At 33.6% G+C, this 19,912-nt stretch overlaps 1 protein-coding gene across 2 annotated transcripts in view; it reads left to right on the top strand.

The window, feature by feature from the left end:
* Positions 1–17,136, top strand: part of LOC149803015 (protein HID1-like) — a 76,940-nt gene extending 59,804 nt beyond the window's left edge. For both annotated transcript variants that reach the window (XM_089952570.1, XM_089952569.1), the window contains 3 exons: positions 197–288; positions 1,546–1,704; positions 6,179–17,136. In XM_089952570.1, the coding sequence (XP_089808696.1) occupies positions 197–288; positions 1,546–1,704; positions 6,179–6,242 (315 nt within the window). In that variant the 3' untranslated portion in view covers positions 6,243–17,136. The remainder of the gene's footprint in view (positions 1–196; positions 289–1,545; positions 1,705–6,178) is intronic.
* Positions 17,137–19,912: the final 2,776 nt, after the last annotated feature.

Genomic DNA, 19,912 nt, shown 5'->3' with positions numbered 1-19,912 from the left:
CTTTATTTAAAAGGGTTTATCATCTGAAAGCTTTTGGGCAATTCTTCATATTTACATTTCTAAAATGTTGCCTTTAGTTTGTATGATATAGCCACTATTTTGCTTAGATGACATAAAATGCTACATAACATACATATGTACCGACCTATCTACCTACCACTTGTCTGCTGTGACATCAATTATTCTCCTCTGCCAGGTGCACTCATGGAAGCAGAAGCTACCATTGCAGACAATCATGAGGATGTTACAGGTTCTGGTGCCTCAGGTCGAGAAGATCTGCATTGATAAGTAAGTTATACTTATTATCATCCCTTTTGCTGAATTTTTTAAGAAGCAAGATTGGGGTGGAGGTGGTAGATATTTGAGAGATAGCTGTTACTATATTATTATACAATCAAACTTGTCCAAATGGTCACCTGTGTTCAGTGGTCTCTTGGTCACAGTGGTCATTTTAATTTCCCCCAGGCAAATTTACTGTATAAATGACTGTATTTAATGGTCATCTATCTTCAGCGGTCAGCAACCAGATGTTTCCTAGTCAGACAGTGTCACTGGAGCGTATCAGCAGTATGCAAATTAAACATTTGTTTTGTTTTGTGAGGAAGGCATTGATTAGATGAATGCATATCATGTGAATTGGTGTTCAAGCATTACATATCTCGGTTGTACTTACTGTACTCCAGTCATATCGTCAGTCTTAACTACAATGTGTCTACATGTTGGCTTCAAGAGCAAGGTACTTTTTATCCTTATAGGTGGGAATCAAACCATATCATTTGCTGGATAGTGGAAAAAATAGTTGTGTTATTGCAACAGAAGTGGAAATCACCTTTTGTACCAGTGTGACATGTATAGATATGTGTCTTCATCTATTTGCCAGTGAATTAAAGCTATCTCAGAAGAAAACAGTTCATCTTTGAGAAGAGATATGAGTTACATCCCTTTTCATTAGGGTCAGGGATCATTCAGAATTTAAAATATGTCTGTGAAGGCATGTGAAGTTGTGGTGCATTGGTCACAATAAATAGCCATCTATTACTTCTGTTGATTTCTTTTCATCACAAGCATTTCACATAAACCGACTGTCTTTTAATTTTGGCAAGTTGAGCAACTGACTAATCCAGATATTGTTTTATAGTGTGAACAAAACTTAGATTGATGTATATTTTTATTTGTTGAGTTCATTTTTAGGATGGTTTGGAGAGGGAAGAACATATTCCCATAATTATTTTTTGCTACCTAGTGCACATGAAACAATCTTGATACAAAAATAATCATAATAATCATTGTACAATTTATGTATTTTAGGTTGTACAGTAAGGATATATTTTAAAGAAGAGATTTTATGTCATGCATTTAATACCTCCCAAATAGTATAAATCAATATTGAGAAAATTTGATTGAAGTCTTGAAATTAAGAAATGTTTTCATAATCAGGACTTAGAAGGATAGGAATTGAAATGCTTTTTTTTCCTGTTTACATAACAATAATATTCATTGCATTTAAGTCAAGTGATAATCCTGATATTTATATCTCATATAAAGGGGCTTGACAGATGAGAGTGAGATCCTGAAGTTTTTGCAACATGGCACTCTGGTGGGTTTGTTGCCTGTCCCACACCCAATCCTTATCCGGAAATACCAGGCCAACAGTGGAACAACTATGTGGTTCAGGACATACCTCTGGGGAGTAATATACCTGAGGTAATAGAAAGATAGACTTGATCTGTGTGGTTAAAATATAATTATGTGCTAGCTACACTTTAAAATTTTATGCCGTTATTGTATCTCACATATTTGATATCAAAATTATGTGTCTATTATCAGTAATAGACTCAAAAGTCTTATAATACTGGCCCCACACATTGTATTTCTCCAGAATTGTTTGGTATTTGATTATCAGTGAGTCATGTGGTAATCTAGTCCATTTCTTTATCAAATTGGCAGATTAACCAAAAGCATATAAAAATATTATTTGTAATAAATTGTTTCCATTTTTGCTTTCTATAAAGATGTATGATAGCTGGATAAATGTTTGAATAATTAGTATACAGTTACTTCATTTCTGTACAGAGAAAAGACCAAACTCTCTTGAGCTGCTGTGGACAAGCAGGAGTTCTATAGATAGAACACACAATTATTAAAAGTAATGAAGGCCAAACATTTTTCCTTACACTAGCATAAAACAAGTTTTCTGTTAAGGTTTACATGGGGAAAAAAGAAGGAATTATTGTCTGTTTGTAATGAGATAAATTTGACTGAGGTACTTGTGATCAGGCTCATTTCTTCTGAGAAAGGTTATAAATGCCTGTCAAGTGTGCTACCACACAAGGCAGTAGTTTGTAGGTAATTTTCCAAACTTTGAAACTATTGCCCATAATTATGTGTAAAGGCAAATAGATTGAAAACTCTTGGTAGCTAGAAATGAATGGTTCAGAACAAATAAAACAATAGTTTGATAATTGACTATATGACGGTAATTAATTGATTCATATTACTTCTTTTGAAAGGCAGTTTTTTCTAGGACAGAACACTAACACAGGATATTTCTTTACTATCTACTTTTACTTTTACTATTACCCCACCTTGTATGGCATAAATATCACTAAATTTGTCTTGTTTGCATGATGGAATCATGTCTGTGACATCACTAGCATCTGCCATATATCTGTTGATTTCATTTCAGCAATTAAATTATCTTTGTTATGACATCAGTTTTAAGTTTATGCTGAATTTAGTGGCATCAGAAAATCCCCAAATTTTCAATGGATATTTTCTTTTCAAAATGATTTTTTATGCCAACACCATATATATGGCAGTAGCATATATTGTTGCCATTGTCCTTTTGTCTTATTCTGTCCTATCCCATCCTGGGGCCCCCAAGTGGCCAAGTGGTCTCAAACGCTCTCTGTTACGGATCACTGCCATGTCACCTCTGTCTCCGTGGGTTCGAGTCTTGGATTCAGTCAATGTGGGTATGTGAGAAAGCTTGCCAGTAGCTTCTTGTGGGTCGGTGGTCCTTTCCATGGTTTCCCAGGGTTCTTCCTCCACCATTAATACTAGACGCCATGTATAGCCTATTGTATGCTGAAAAATGGCATTAAACCCAACAACAACAAAAATTCTATCCCATCCTATCTCTTCCTTTTCTTTACTGTAGATGCCATTATCACTGGATTCAGACTAGATTGGTATATGCCTTTACATTCAGAAGTCCTATGTAAACTTCGAATTTCATCATTCTCTGGCAAAACGTTTATGGAGGTTTGAGCTTCTCTTGACTTAGAACTTTGCCCTTCAGTTGTGTGCACTCATTAAATATTGAAGGACTCCATGGATTAAAATCAGTTTGGGACTAAGAAGATTTGGTATGTACCTTTACATTCAGAAGACCTAGGTAAACTTTGATTTTCACATTTTTTCAGCAAAATTTTGCTTTCAATTTTGCTTCCAGTCATTAATTTTTTAAGGACTTGATGGATTGAAAATAAGTTGTGATATGATGTTTCACCTTGAAAAGGTATAGTTCAGATTAAGTTTTCAGTTTCCAGCAGAATTTATGGAATTATTACCCCTTTTTGGCTTAAAACATTGCTCTTCACTTTTGTTTCCTTGCAGCAAAATAATTTTTGAAGGATTTCATTGACTGAGATTAAATGCAAGAGGCTTTTAATTAAAAATACCTAGGTAACATTGAATTTTAGATGTTTTCTGGTACATTTATAGAGTTATATCCCCTGTTTGCCTATGAAAGTTGTTTTCACATCATTTCATTTGAAAGACCTCATGCACTTAAAAGGTCAAATTTTGTAATGAGGTTTTACATTATGAAGACATAGGTCAAGTTTGATTTTGACAATGTCTAACAAAATTTTGCAAAGTTCTGGGGCTTGTTTGTCATTGAACAGTTTCTGTTCAGTAATGTTTGAAAGACTTTATGGATAGAAATGAAATTTGGTTAAATAGATTACATAAGCAAAGAATTTTGATGATTTTCTACTCCAGTTTTAGCAAAGTACATAGTATTTCAGAGCAGGAATAGCTATAAAAGTACAAAATGTTTTGGAGAGAGAGAGATGACAACAAATGCCCTGTTCATTCTGTTGGTTCAGAACTGTTGTGGAATGGTCTTCTCTTCATTAGTGTTCCCTATTCCATCCTGTTACTTAGGTCAGGTGATGGAGGATAACGAAGTACAGATTTTATTAAGGCATTAAATGAGATTTGCTGTTTTCTTCACCATACCTGTGCCTCATGCCTTTGGGGACTTGGGACACCAGGATTTTCTCAAGTCTGGAGAAGCTTTGTAGCCCACTCTCAGGTCAGAAACCCACAACACTGGTTCTGGTCTTGACTCCAGACCCATCAGAACTGGCAAAAAAGGTTGCCCACCCTAATTGACCATTGGAACTACCTTCCAAGTTTTTTCTAAATGGGCTTAACATCAACAGCCACACAAACAATTATAATTCAAAACTCTCTTGCACCCATCCTTCAATAGATGGTTTGATTGTATAACCCATGAGAAGACGTCTTCAGATCCCACAAGAGGGAGGCAGCAAGCCTTGTTGAGTTGTACCCTCTTCTGCATTGTCTTCCTCTTTCCAGTGGCCTCATAGGAGCCTGACTAGCTCTTCTGAGGCTTTGTTGGTCATCATGGATGATGCATGGTTCCTTTCCACTTTAAAGAATGGATACCATCTTCATTTCTGGGAACCACCTCACCTTTCACAGAGCTCTACTTCTTTTTTCACCAGTCCAAACTGGTTGAGCTATGGGAAAAGGTCCACACTTTTCAAAAGAAGGGTGTGGTCAAGAGTTTGGCCAACATCCAGCTTTCTATTCTTGGATCTCTTTGGTGTTAAAAATTAAACAGAACGTTTCAAGTCATGATTTATTTAAATTTGTTTGGCAGTAACAAATGGGGACTGCTGCCTCATTCATTAATGTCATAAGGCCCTATAACTAGGCAGTCTCCATAGATCTGAAGGATGTGTACCTCCACATACTCATCTTCCCATTTCATTGAAAATACTTTGTTTTTATCACAACCAGGAGGTGTCTCATTTTCAAGCTCTTTCGATAATGAGACACTTCTTTTGAGAACCTTATTCTTAAGATGGTTTTCTTGGTTTCTTTTGCATCAATGAGGAGAATGAGTGGAAATCTGTACCTTATCTCTGGAAAAAGGTTTTCCCAATTTGGTGGTTAATATGACTCATTTCTCTTCTTTGTCAGGCCAGGTTTCTGGCTAAGAATCAGCTGTATTCAGCAGTCTCAGTTCCTATTGAAATTAACAATTTGTGTATCTGTGCTGAGGATGATCATGATAGCTTCCTTTGCCCAGTTAGGGAGTTACAGTTTTTTTTGCTTCCTGTAAAAGGAGAATGAAAGGATGGAATCCTTTCTTTCTCCCTCTCAAAGGTTTCTCTGATATTTTGGTAGCCACCATTTCCAGGTGGATTGTCCTTACTATGATGTAAAGACTAGTGCTGCTTCCTAGGTTCACTTGGATCACTTTCCTTTGGATAATGTCACATGAGAATGCCTTCTGGTGATCTCAATCTTTGGTACACCAGAGTGAAAGCATTTACTTGTTATATCCAGTTGTGACAGCAAAACATGTAGCAAAGCCATCTACCAGCAATGCATAGTTGAAGGTAATTTATCACTGTTATTAAAATAAAGAGGGGTGGAGGCAAGTAAAGCTACTTTTAATTATGTAATACTTTGTTGCTACTACTGCAACAATTCCCTCTCTGACCCCACTCTGATATCCTGTAGTTACTGTCCAACTCAAAAGAGGAAGATATTCCATATGTTGCTTATGACCAAGAAATCAGACAGAGATCATGTTTTTTTCCCCTTATTCTGGGTCTCCAGTTACTAATTGGAAGAGAGAATATTTAGCTTGGACTAGGGACTTAGTGCCATGAAAAAAAGAGAACAGTGCAATAGTAGCAGGTAAGTATTACATTATTAAAATTACTTTTACTTGGCTTAAACTACATTTTACAAGAAAAACAGGCTACTTTCAGGAATTCTATTGATAATTCATTTCTTTTCAGATCTCAATAATTACATTTTATATCTTGAAGAATTACAGAGCTCTGAAAATATTTGTTATATTACATCATATTTTAGCTTCATAATACCAGATATTTTTCTTGTTTTACAGAAATGTGGACCCACCAGTCTGGTATGACACGAATGTCAAGCTGTTTGAGATCCAGAGGGTTTAACAAACATAACTGCTACATTAAGGATGCAAGTCTCTTGAACCAGTTTCACATCATTGTTTTATAGTAGTATAGGAAGACCCTGCCTAGTGACCATCCATGACCTATATGTTCCTTGTCCATATGTGTCTGTTATTGCTACTTCTCCAGAACTATTTGGAGGATTGCAATGAAACTTTGCAATCACTTTCATCCTATGGTCTAGTTGGTTTTAAAAGAAAATGGTGATACACAGACATCTTGAAAATCATAATATCTCTACTCCTTCTGAATGGATGGTCATATCAAACTCGGATTTTCACTAAATGACTGATGTCTATTTTATCCTAGGTAAAAATGGTGCAGTTGTGATAGCCAACAGGGCTGCCACAAAAGCCATCTTGAAAATCTTGATATCACTAGCCACTTCTTCTGAATAGAAAGTCATATTGACGCATGGTTTTCAATAGAAGACATCTTAGGATGTATAGTTAGTCCTAAATGAAAATGGTGCCAGTCTGGTGTCTGGTATGACCGTCACAATGGCTATCTTGAAAATATTGTTTTCACTACTCCTTCTGAATGGATGGTCGTATCAACATGGGTTTTTCACTAATTGAATTCTTATGATTTTTGATTGATTGTAAATAAAGATCATGTAGATCTGATGTTCAGTATGGTCCCTACACTGGCCATCTTGAAAATTTTGTTATTGCTACTCCTATTGAATGAAAAGTAATACTGCGATTAGGTTTTCATCAGAAGACTTTTTATGCCTGTTTGGTCCTAAATGAAATGGTGCCACGTGCACATCCAATGTTGCCAATATAGTAGCCATCTTGAAAATCTTACCAGTATTCCTCCTAAATGAATAGCCATACCCAAGTTGTTGTTTTTTAACTCAAGAACTCATTATGTTTTGTTCATTCTAAAAGAAAATAATGCTATCAGACATCATGAAGGAATGGTCATATCACATGTTGTTTTCACTGAAGATGATTTTGATGTCTGATTGGTCCTAAATAGAAATGGTACCAATGATTTGGCCACCATTAGCTTATTGAAAATCTTGTTATTGTTACTCCTCCAAAAAGGAAATATCAGCATGGAGTTTCCATCAGTAGACATTTTATGATGTCTTGCTGGCCCTAATGATGTTTTCTTGGTCCTCAATGAAAACTGAGTATCTCCACCACAGCTGATAATTTGAACAACTTGTTATTGCTGATGAATATCAGTTTCAGTACACAGCCATTAAAAGGAAAGAAAAAAAATTCATATCTTGAATTCCTGGAAATTCTTTTTGGCCAGTAGAACATCAGTTCCTTTGAGAGACACATGGTTTGCTTGAATAACCTAACAGTACTTGAAAAGATTTCACAGTACAAACCCCCCAAAAGTACAATTTTTATTTATCTACTTGACAATGTTTACATGAGAGTAAATTGAATAAAGCAAAATGCAATGTCTCCATGCTTATAACAAATGTAGAACTAATTTATTATAATTACTAATGCATTACCATCTATGCAAGTATGGTTATAATTTAAAAATTTACTGATAATTATTTTATGTAAAATACAAAAAAGTGAGCAAACCCAATAGTGTAAACCGACGTTAATATGTTAAGTCAATTGTCAGCCTCATCACAGTAATTGAAAAAAGTTTAAGTTAGATCTGCTCATTATTTTCACTGTTTTCACATTCCATGTTGTTGTGTGGTTTATTGGCATGCAACTCCTCTGTGGTAAGAGATGACAAGTGCATAACAATTTAGGTATAAGAAATTTATACATATGTTTATTTAATTGAAACACTCATTAGCTATAAAATACAAGACAAATAAAACATTGGAAAATATTATTTGATCATGCAATACTCAAGTGTAAGATAAAGACCAAAATCCTGTATTTTCATGAGTTTTTTCTGATTGCTGCTAGCTGCAAGTTTGATTTTTAATTCTAATCCCATAGACCTTTTTAAATGGATTTGTATGGATGAAAAATTTGAATTGCACAGCATGAAAAACGTACAGTCAGAGTAAGGCAGAAGAATGTGAAGTCGGGTTTAGCTGCATAAATTTAAATTACCTGTAGAATTGATTATGGCAATGTGTAAGTTATTTGTTGGGTGTATATATTGAAAGGATACCTGAAGCATGTCATCTAATGTCATTATACAACATATTTCATTGCAGGTCAAGTTCATTAATTGTTCATTATATATATATTATGGTTGTGCCACCTTTATTGTTTTTGATAAGCATTTCATGTGGATCTAACCTGAGAACACCAATGTACATGTAAATCAGACAAAACTTTAACAATTTAATGTATATTTATTACATTAGCTCTGAGTAGAGAACAATTTAAATTCACAAAAACTATTTTTATGTCTTGTCAAAAACATCAAAATTTAAGAGAATGGGTGTAAGATCATTCAAAGGTCTTGAGCTCACATTTTCCAGTGTTCCACTATTCTGCACTCTACAAAACAGTCATTATAGCCTAATTATTCTATAGCATGGATGTTGCATTTATTTATTATTCAGTTATTTTGAGTATTAAATTTCTTTGCAATGTGTATATGTTACTACCTTGAATAATTTGAGAGCTAATGAAGTCAAAATGACCATCCAAGGAAATTGATCAGAAAAGGTACCTTATTCCATAACCTTAGAGGTGTAGGTTAGTTCAGATGTGTCTTAACCTTTCTTATAGTTGATCATTTTTTTATACTTGAATCTTACTTACCGTATTTCATGTATTTTTTTGTACCCTTTAATTTTTCATACATATCCAGTTATCCAAATAATACATATTTAAATGTATCATAATTTTTCGTACATATCACTTTGTATTTTTCAAAAAAAAATCCATTAAATTATTGAACATAAAATATCTACTAAAAAGATTTAGGCTTGCAAAAAAGATTGAAAATAGTGTATTGCCATTTTGTTTTTACAAAAATTAATAATTAATTAATTAGTGAGAAAATGCAATGATTGATGCATAAGCGTGGGCGCCCGCAACATAGGTTAGGGGGGTCACATGACCCTCCCCGAAATCATAATGCAAATATGTATTTAAATTCCAACATGTTTAATCGTGCAAATGAAGCTGAAAATACGTCACAAGATTCTGTTCAAAAGGCTTAGTAAATATTAGTTTTAGTTTCAGACTGCTTGCTATACTAACTCTCCTGGCCGTGACTGACTACCCACCCCCGCAAAAAATCCTGCTATCTTATTGCCATTATAATATCTACTGGTGTTGATTAACAAATGGACAAAGGACTTCACAGACCATGCCTTTAAATATTATCGTTAATTAGTTCTCCTTATTAAGTCCATCACCGTAACAAAACACCACGTGCATTTTAAAATGAGTTCAGAAGACCTTTGATATTTTTTATCCAACAAAATTTACATCGCAGTACATGCTAAAGTGAAGACCACAGACCACTGGTCAAATATTTTTATTGTTTCATTATAGTCATACAAACATAAAATATAAAAGCCTAGTCATTTTCTATCATAAATATGAAAGTCATGGACTCCTTTAAATCAATTCTTGTATATATACATATACTATCTTTTAAGTGCTTTTTCAGTTTTGACTTGGATATAATTAAGATTTTATTGCAGATCTATTCTATGATACCCACTAGTATTTTTATTGGGGAGTTTGAATAACAAGTAATGCCTATGATCGCTTGTCCTTATAACATCTGCTGTATGGACAATGGCTTCAATAGCACATTGACAGATTTTCATTTCCCTAAAGAGAGCCTAATGGCAGCCTTGCTGATTTGACCTCTTCTGTCGATTTTTGCACTCAATCTGGTTTCAGCTGGAATAACCAAAGCGCTAAGTCAGACCTGCCAACTCTTATGATTTTGCCTTAAGTCTTACGAAAATTACCCTTAAAATACGGACTTTTGGCATAGTAGCAAAAACTGCAGAAAAATGATGGTTGCCGAAAAATCCAAATAATTGGTTTTTCCATGTTTTATTTGGATCCAGTTTTCATCTTAGAACTAGTGAAATTAGTCAGGGAACCATACTAACTTTACAGCGGCACCCCCGATGCTCAAAACTGCACCTGTTTGTTTCTGAGAAGCGTCTGCATGATCCAACTGTTGATTATAAAAAAATTTTAAATGGCGTCCAGAAAGTGATGCATGCAAAGACAAAAGGGAAAATAAGCTTCTAGAAAAGTGTTAATAATCAACACAGAGGAACAAAAAAAGTATTCAGATTTTTGTGAATAAAAGCTGGAAATGACACAATTACGTTTATTGAACATCACATTCCAATTTGAGTATGTCATGGCAGGAGATACGATTGCCATGTTCATGTGAAATGGAAAAGAATTTTCAAGAATTATGTCAAGTTGAGAGATAGCAACAAGCCATTGAGCTGCATAGGGTTTGGAACTAGAGTTTGTACAACTGTACTGGTGGTAAATAAAGTCTACACGTACTTTACAAACTTTTTATTTGAACATAATGTTTATCGTCGATGCGTCAAACTTTTAATTATGTTTTCCAGGTTTACAATAGCAGTTATTGTTATTTTGTTACACCTTACTGAAAACTGGTCAGTCTTATGGAAAAAATACAGCTGCCTTACTGAGACGGACTCATCAGGGTTGGCAGGACTGCTAAGCATGTTTAATTACCGTGTAAATAACACTTCATAGCCATGTGGTTGTTGTGACAATGTACGTCATAATTAAAACAAGAATGAATTGTTGATTTAGTGGTGTTTATTGATAATGGAATATGGTAGGGTCGTAATACATGAGGATTATCACAATCATCAGGTAACAGTCACTTTTCTCTTTGCAAAAGCTACAGATAAAAACCACCCTGAATAAATAGTCTTGTACACTGACAAAATTTTGTTTCATCTCTCGCTCTCTCTCTCTCTCTCACACACATATGCATGTGCATTAACTAAAACATGATTTTAAGTTGGTGTTTTTATTGCAATTTGATGAGATTATTGTTGCTGTAAAAGTACAAGTTGCACTTAATTTCTTGACAATGTGCTCTCATATCATGGCGTACAACTTACCAATAAATAATACCATTAACTACCATAATACATGTTCAAACCATTTTAATCATTCTGCCAACATTACACAACATAACAGCTACATATGCTTTAAATGAAGCACACTGAGACATAATCCTTTCTCTCTCTCTCATTCACTAATAACAACAAAAATCTTTAGTACTTTTATTTTTATTGTAATTAGATTCTTGAGTTGAGAGTAGAATGAGACAGAAAATATACATTTACTTTGTATGTTTGTACCATTTGGTTTGTCAAGTAGTGTGTGTTCCTCAGAACTTGTTCAGGTACGATCCCTTTATTTTTCGTAGTATTGTCAGTACCGCCAGATATTTATTTATTTTACTTATAATATTTTGTACACTGAAATAAATAATTATTTTTTTGTGTACGGAAAATAACATGAAATACGGTACATGGTATCCAATTCAAAAAGACAAAGGAAAAATTCACTTTACTGGTCTTATACCATGCTGGGTAATTTTATTGATGGCATTAGAAGGTGTTAAGTTGAATACTTTTGATGTTCATAGAAATACAGGGGTCACTATCATTTTATACCCACTTTCATGCCAGTAACAAAATGTCAGAAATTTGATTGTGTTTGTAAAGTATGCAGTATGTATTAAACAACAGGCTTTATTTGTGGTAGGCAAGAAAGGCAACAAATTTAGAGGTGGAAAAATCAAGGGAGCTCAAGGTTAATATTGTTGTGCACAGAGCAGTAGTTTTGATTGTGGGTATTTGACACACAAGTATGTACATGCTTCCCTCTTTTGAGACTCCCACGGATTTCTAAATTGATACAGTAACTTTAAAAAAAACTCTTTAGAAGGACCAAGATAAGACATATTTAATGATTTTGTATACTTGAATATTCAGAATTTGAATAATTTATCCTTGATTCTGTCTTGGATAGATATTTTACAAATTGTTTATATAATGTTTACTTACATCAATATGAATTTTCAGAATTTGACTTTAAGCACTTAAGTATTTATCAAAAATTGATATATCTAAAATATTTTCATTTAAAAAGAGAAATAATGAATTTATTAAACATTTCACCTTGATAGGCAAACTGTAAACATTTTGGAACTGACCTGAAATCTTGAGATCTTTTTCTAAAAATGGCACTTCTCATTGACAAAGTACTGATATAAACCAATAAAAGGTGATGATTTAAAATAGATAAATTGGAAACATAAAATTCGTGGATAATTTTTCAGGTGACACTTGTTAAAATTTCTAAATATCTTGGGAGGATCAAGGCTGAGATGAAAGAATGATACATTATTGCCTGTGAAAGAACAAAATATATTATTGCCTGTGGAAATGAATGTTTACTCAATGCCATTTTCTCATACTCTTTCATTAAGATTTATTTGAAACAAATTTCAGATTTCATTGTCACTGTTCTCTACATTCTCTATTTTTATCTTTTATTCAGATCTGTGCACATTTTTTGATTTCTTACATACACAGTTTGTTGCCATTGTCAGCTGTTTTACATTTGTTTGTTGTTTTTCTTTTTCTTTTAATTGAATGTAGCACTCTTTATTTTTAAAATGATATATTTGTTTCATGATTGCTCAAAATATACAATCGTATACTCTTAACTAGTTACATCCACAATTGCATACCTTATTTGATAGGCCCATGCTTATTAATCCACCCACAGCCATTAAAAGAAAAAAAATTGGCAAATATTTACTGATGGTATCTTCATCTGACAAGAAGTACATCCACTATTTACCACAATTATGCAAAGTAAAGGAGAGCTTCTAATGTTGACATCCACACATAAAAGCATTTACTATAGCCTCATTTCATCTCCACAGTTCGTTTTTTACTTGGTCTTAGGCAACAATTTAGAGTGGGATTCTTAGTAACTAACCCCTGGGAAGGGGACTTAGGGGAGGGGGCAAACTTTGCACATACATGTACATAACTTGTGCATTCTGATTATGGTTTTGCTAATTGCTCAGGTATTTTTGCACACTGTTTGTGTAGTTATAACTGGATTCATAAATCTTGTAGAATCTTCAAGAGTACTACACCTGCAAAAAAAGTAGTTCACTGTGACTCATATTTTATCCTTCACTGACTTTGGTTACATTCTTTGTTATAGGTTTATTTCTAAAAGACTGTTCAAGCTAGATTCATCAAACTGGATTGTTGTATGAGTGTTATTTAGTGCCACACCCATACAACAAAAGAAGCACACTGTGACCTACATTTTGCATTATACAAAGTGTTTGCATACACTTGATTACTAAAATTTTTGGTGCCTTATTTACATACTGTTGTTCCTAGAATCATAAACTTTGTTGAGGGGATGCATCCTAATGGGGTTTACAGTCTTAGTACAAAATTAAGTCACTGTGACCAATTTTCAAGCTTCACTGATTTGGGGTAAATTTTGTGTTTTAACTTTTCATGTTTGAAACATTAAACCAGATGATTGTATGCATTTGCACCACACCTATTTAGAAGTCATTGTTCAACTTTTCATATATGACTGGCTTAGGTTAAGCGTTTGTGTTTGCCCATGAAAGAGAAATACAAATCATTTTTCTTATGGTTTTATGTTCATAAAAAGTGTAAATCCATATTAGATTTGTTTTGAATGATATATTTCTATCAGTTAATGGACTCAACTGATACTTTAATATTCCTATACATACCTTAAATTTGTACATGGATGTGGCAGAATTTCCTGTTTGACCTGTGTGATTGGAAATCAAGCTCTTTTTCATTATGTTGCTAGAAAGACTGTTCTTTAGAACCCTTGTTAACAAAGAGTCATAGTGGAAGGTTTGTGCAAGACTTTTCAGGCCCAAACAGTGTATAGTGATGGCAATGTTTGATGGAAGATGGCTTTACATAGCTCACACATCACTACCGTATATACCTGTAAGTCAAGACCAACTGCAAACAACATAGACCATAATCTGCCATTGAATAATACACCAGCATATCATTGTCTATGGTGTACTACTTATTACTCCAAACTGCATAGACCCAGATCTGCACATACATTATGTGATGGCAGATCTCAGTATGTGCAGTTGGACCAGACTTAAGGTAAGTATATATATGGTATATTTCTTTCATCTCTTCCATTTCTATTACATTTGTGTTAGCTCATTCTTCAGTGTAATTCATTCCATGAATATATTCAATGTTACTGTTATTTATTATTATGATGAACTGTTATTCTAGATCATACTGAAGTATAATTTAAATATTATAGCACGATAAATGTTGTAAACTAATAGTAAACATGGAATATAGGAAAATATATTAATCAGTCACTTTAACATTTTTGTTTTTACGGTTGTCTTTATGATGTGGCAAAATAATCTTTATTGTATTCTTATATTTTAGTATCCTTAATGAACATAATTTATTGAAATTAAAAAGATTTAATTTTATCCCTAAATTAGTGGAAATATTGTCTTTTGTTATGTAGAACAAGGAAGGCTTAATGTGAATTCATTACACTTCATAATGTTTGTGGGTTTTCCACAAGAGTTTTATGCTATTATAAATGTTTCCTTGTTATGCAAAAATTATTTTACTATTATATAGATATTGTTTGGACAGTATTGGTTTTTGTTGTTTGTATGTTTTAATTACTCTCTTGAGATAATATCTACATCTTTGATTTATTTAGTAATCTTGATAGAGAAGTTGCAAATTGTAGTCCATGTAGATCAACAACTTGAATTTGTAGTATGCTTCTCCTCATGCATGTTCTTCAGATACATGCAGTTTGTCACCATTACTTGACAATTTGACATTAGGCACCACTTGACAGCATATTGGAATCATTACTTGACAAACTAATATCTTGCACCATTACTCAGCAAACTATTATTTGGCATCATTACCTATGAAAATAATATCAATTCTTTAAAGAGCTAATCAAAACTCAGCAAGAAATAATGATAAGATTACATTTTTCTTAAAGAATACATCATCCAAAACTATGAATCAAACTCTTGGGTATTTTGGCAATATAGCTTTGTGCCAAGTCAAAAAATGTGTGAAATTGTTGTAAAATTTGAGGAGCCGCTCTATGATTGCATTATATTCTTGTCTATGTTTGTAATGATTTACGCTGTATCAGGACTTCACTGACTTGTTGTATCAGGACTTCTAAGGATGTTTTTGGCATCAGTCTGTAATACAACTGAAATGGTTAGAGGAACATGATGGTGTTTTTCTAGAATGATACAAGTCTCTGATATTTTTGTGCTTCATTAAAATAACAATGAAACATGCATGTGACTGATAATACCCTTATAGTTACGTTTTATTCGAGGAAAGTAAGGTGTGAAGGATTTAGAAGGCTGTGTATGGAATAATTATTCCCATGCTTTTCTAAAAGTGTAATGTATTTTGTTACATCTGTGCATCCATCCAGTCATCTGTTACCACTTTGTGGAAATTAATGAAAATGTATGCTTTTGTTTTGTTGCTCATAGGATGACCATCTGCAAGAGGGGTGTTATCTTTGACATGGGATAGCATGGCAGGGGTTACATTGGTCATATTTACAGAAATTTTAATTCCATATTTTAGGACAAGTATATGCATGCTGGAAGATACAATTATGCAACAGATTTTGCATTATCACCCCTGGGTCACTCTGAAGAGTGGAGTGAGTACCTGGTTATGGTAGGGGTGGTGTTGGAATCTGCAGCAGAAAGTGTGGTAGATTTGTTACAGCCAAGCAGTGTAGTTGTTTTAGTTCTTTTTTGCAGAAGTGTACGTGATAGGCATACAAAGTTACACTGAATGGCTCACCATTTTTCGCAGCTGAGATTATGACACTGTTTTCACTTTTTCTTTGGTCGTATACTAACATCATATTCTTGCTAGTATTAAACATAAGATGGATTACATGATCCCATTTTATACTTTGGTTGAATGATCTTCAAATACAGTACTCGTGAAGGAGTCTCATAAACCTTGCATGATCTGCATACTAACATCATATTCTTGCTAGTATTAAACATAAGATGGATTACATGATCCCATTTTATACTTTGGTTGAATGATCTTCAAATACAGTACTCGTGAAGGAGTCTCATAAACCTTGCATGATCTGCACGAATGTGGAAGGGGCATGTATTACTACTCTTTTCTATCTGTTCATGAACCTTGGCAAGGTTTAGTTTTAAATCTGGCAAAATAGCTCCATCCATTGAAAACCTTTATAAGTTTTGCATTTCATGGCTGAACATCTGTGATCCATAATCTAATCTTTCAAGAAGCTTTTTAGTTGCTGTTCAGACTTAACTTTTTCTAAAAATTGAATCAAATTGAGAACTGATTGTTCCCACTTACATCGTATCTTGTTTTTGAGAAAATGGATAATGAAGAGTACAATAATTGTATGATTTTGCTTTATTAGCTAAATCAGTTGATGTGATATTGAGTTTTGCAGAAATAAAAGTAACAATTTTCTGTATATTTTATAAAATTTGTAAAAGTAAATATAACTTCTTTCGCATAGATCTGCAAAAATGTGTGTAAATTTTGGATTCATTCCTGTAGTATTGCTCCGTTGTAATTAGTAAAAAAATTTCTGCTTATTGTTTCAGTCGACTTGAGAGGCATGTTTTTTTGCTGGGTATTTGTAGTTTTTAGAAGAAAGACTTGAGAGAGATAAATATGTAATTTTTGACTTCAGAGAAGTTGTGATATAGTGTATATATATATATTAGCTGGTATGTTGTAATCGTGTGGGAAGTAAAGCTGCATTTGCATGTAACAATCATCATTCTATTATCTTGAGGTGTAAATAAAGTATTTGTTGCAATTTCACTACCTTGTTAAACTTTGTATTGTCATATGAAAGGCATACATATCATGTGACCAGCTGAGGTTAAATTTAAACTACCTTCTTGATTGAAAACTGTTGAGAATATATTTTCCTCCCCAAGACATGTCTGGGACAGTAATTTTAATTGCCTTGCACCAGCCTTGTGATGACACAAGAAAAGGGACTGTTTAATTTATTTTCTATTCTTTTCGGGGTTTTCTTTCTAAAAGTTTTTAGTTTATATTTTCCCTTTGCACATGATTACATTAGTCTTCTAAAAAAAAGCTCGAAATGTCCTAACACAATTTGTTTCATTTGGATTCCAGGTTCCTTGACATAGAAAGCATAAAACTTGACAAGGCAAACAAAATTCACATGATGGTTGGACAGTTTAAACATGGTTGATGTATAAAGTTCGTGAAAGTTGACTACTTTAATTTTCCATGATTATTTACTGGCCACTGCATCTTCAGCAGCAGAGAGTAAGAAGGAAAGATATTACTACACTTTTGTCTATGCACAATTTACGTCACCTGATCAGTATTTCACCAAAAGAACTTGAGCCAGGACTAAAACTTTGGTCTAGAATCCAGCAGTCTTATTGGCTACAATTAATGCCTGGCCTAAAACTGACCAATCAAATGTCTCAAGTCAAGACTTTTTGACATAAATTGGGGCTTGATCAGGTTACAACTTCACCAATGGTAAATGCATTAATTGTCAACTACCTCAAATGCCTTTTATTAATTCGTTGCACTGCTTTTAAATGGGCTGATCTGAAAAGGTATTGAGAAATTTAATCAGAAGAGTCTTGAAATCGTTCCTTCAGATCATCAGAAATGACACTACACTGCTGGAAAATCTGGTTAGAGTTTTGATGGGTTTCTTGGGAAAATGAGCAGATAAATGTGGTCACCATTTATTCTTATATAATCTGATTTGCTTCTATTTTTAGTTTAGAGGAATGAAAAGAAAAATATATTACTTAAATATGTATATCCAGGTACTTTGTACATGTCCAGATTTGACATTTCAAATTAAAGTGAGCTTATTTATAGTCCTTTGTCCATATGAACCATCTGTCATCCATTTACAGCTTCATAAAAACCACTTGACCAATTTGCACATAATTTAAATAAAAATATCCTGGCATCAAAGGCCTTTAAAACTTCTTTATTTGATACAGATTAGTCATTCAGAAAGGCTACTATTACTAAATAGTCAAAACTGATCAACAACTTGACAAACAGCTCAACATAACTTCACCAAGTTTGACAGAGCAGCATGCTGGCATGTAGTCTTTCATATATATATATGTTAAAAAGAATGTCTAGCCACCATTACTAACAATAGAAAAAACTTAAAATTACTTAATCTCAAAATCCCATAGCTGAATCTGAGCAAATATTGACAAAAAACATCATTGCATAAAGAGATTTAAAAATTTTTTTTACAAATGATGCATAGCTGCTATCAAATAATTATAAAAAATAATAAAACAGAAAGAACTTAGATAACTTCTTCTCAAAGGCTGCTCAAAAGAATTTGATGAAATCTGACAGCATCCACACTGCCAAATGGGCTAAAAATTTGTACAGATAGCACCTATACACATCAAATGTTGATGCTGTAAAAAAAAAAATATCCACAGGGATCCATCATAAACTGCAAGACTAGTTGCACTCGCAAGATTTTGCCATATATACTGTATTCATCTGAATGACAGAAAAGGGCAATAAATATAGCAAAAGTTACTGATGGACAGTAATTTGTATATATATATATATACACACACATCATCAAATGTGTACCATAACTTTTATAAAATTTATGGCAAAGTTGTCTCTAAGTCAAAAAGCCAGTAACAAAGAAATATTTGCAGGGGCACATTGATTTGTCAGTATATGCATCTTTAGATGAATACCATAACATGTACAAAGTCTCATGACAATCCACTGAAATCTCATTACAGTGCTGTTTATAAGACTGTCATACACTACATCCAGCATCAAGTCAAAAGGGGTAATAACTAAAAAATCAAAGGAGCAGTGATTTACACTGCATTCAGCTACAAGTCAAAATGGGCAATAACTCTTGTAAAAACTGCATGAGCAAAGTGATTTGTCTATGGTCATCTTCATATGATATACATAAAATTTTCCACGTTTATGGCAGGTCATCAAAAACTGCAGGTCTAGATGTGTTTGCAAGAGAGTTTGAGATTGTGATGGTCAGGAAGTATGGACAGATATGCACAAAGATTTTTGCAAGGGGGTTAAGACAAAAAAGAAAAGCCTTAAAGGAATTGTTTTCTCAATATATTCAATTGACAGCACTGAATAACATTTTACAGGAAGCATCACACTAACTCAGATTTCTTTGCCACTGCTTTTGTACTTGGTTTTTAGGCAAATGTCAGCAAGCCGAGCAAACACAGGCACACTTGGGCTTATTGGCACCGGGGAAAAAAAATGAGATTTTTAACAAAATAATTGGGATCCATGTCAAATGAAGATGCCAATATTGATTGTATGATACCGAACAACTGATGTCAGCCCCACCTCTGCTAGTGTCACTATGGCTGACTGTATTGGCCTCTGTGAAGACAAGAGGTCCAAGACATACAAAATTGGGTCTTGACATGTATTAAAACTCACCATAATTTGTCAGGGCAAATCCCACCTGCATTCCATTAAAATGTTGCAAAAATGAGTGTTATTAGTGAACTGTATTCAAGCTTATGACACAAGGTTTAGATTGGATAGTTACTGTTTTGTT

The sequence above is a fragment of the Sinohyriopsis cumingii genome, chromosome 3 (genome assembly GCF_028554795.1).
Source record: "Sinohyriopsis cumingii isolate HCF-2022 chromosome 3, ASM2855479v2, whole genome shotgun sequence".
NCBI lineage: Eukaryota > Metazoa > Mollusca > Bivalvia > Unionida > Unionidae > Sinohyriopsis > Sinohyriopsis cumingii.
This window is presented reverse-complemented; position numbering and strand designations above follow the sequence as displayed.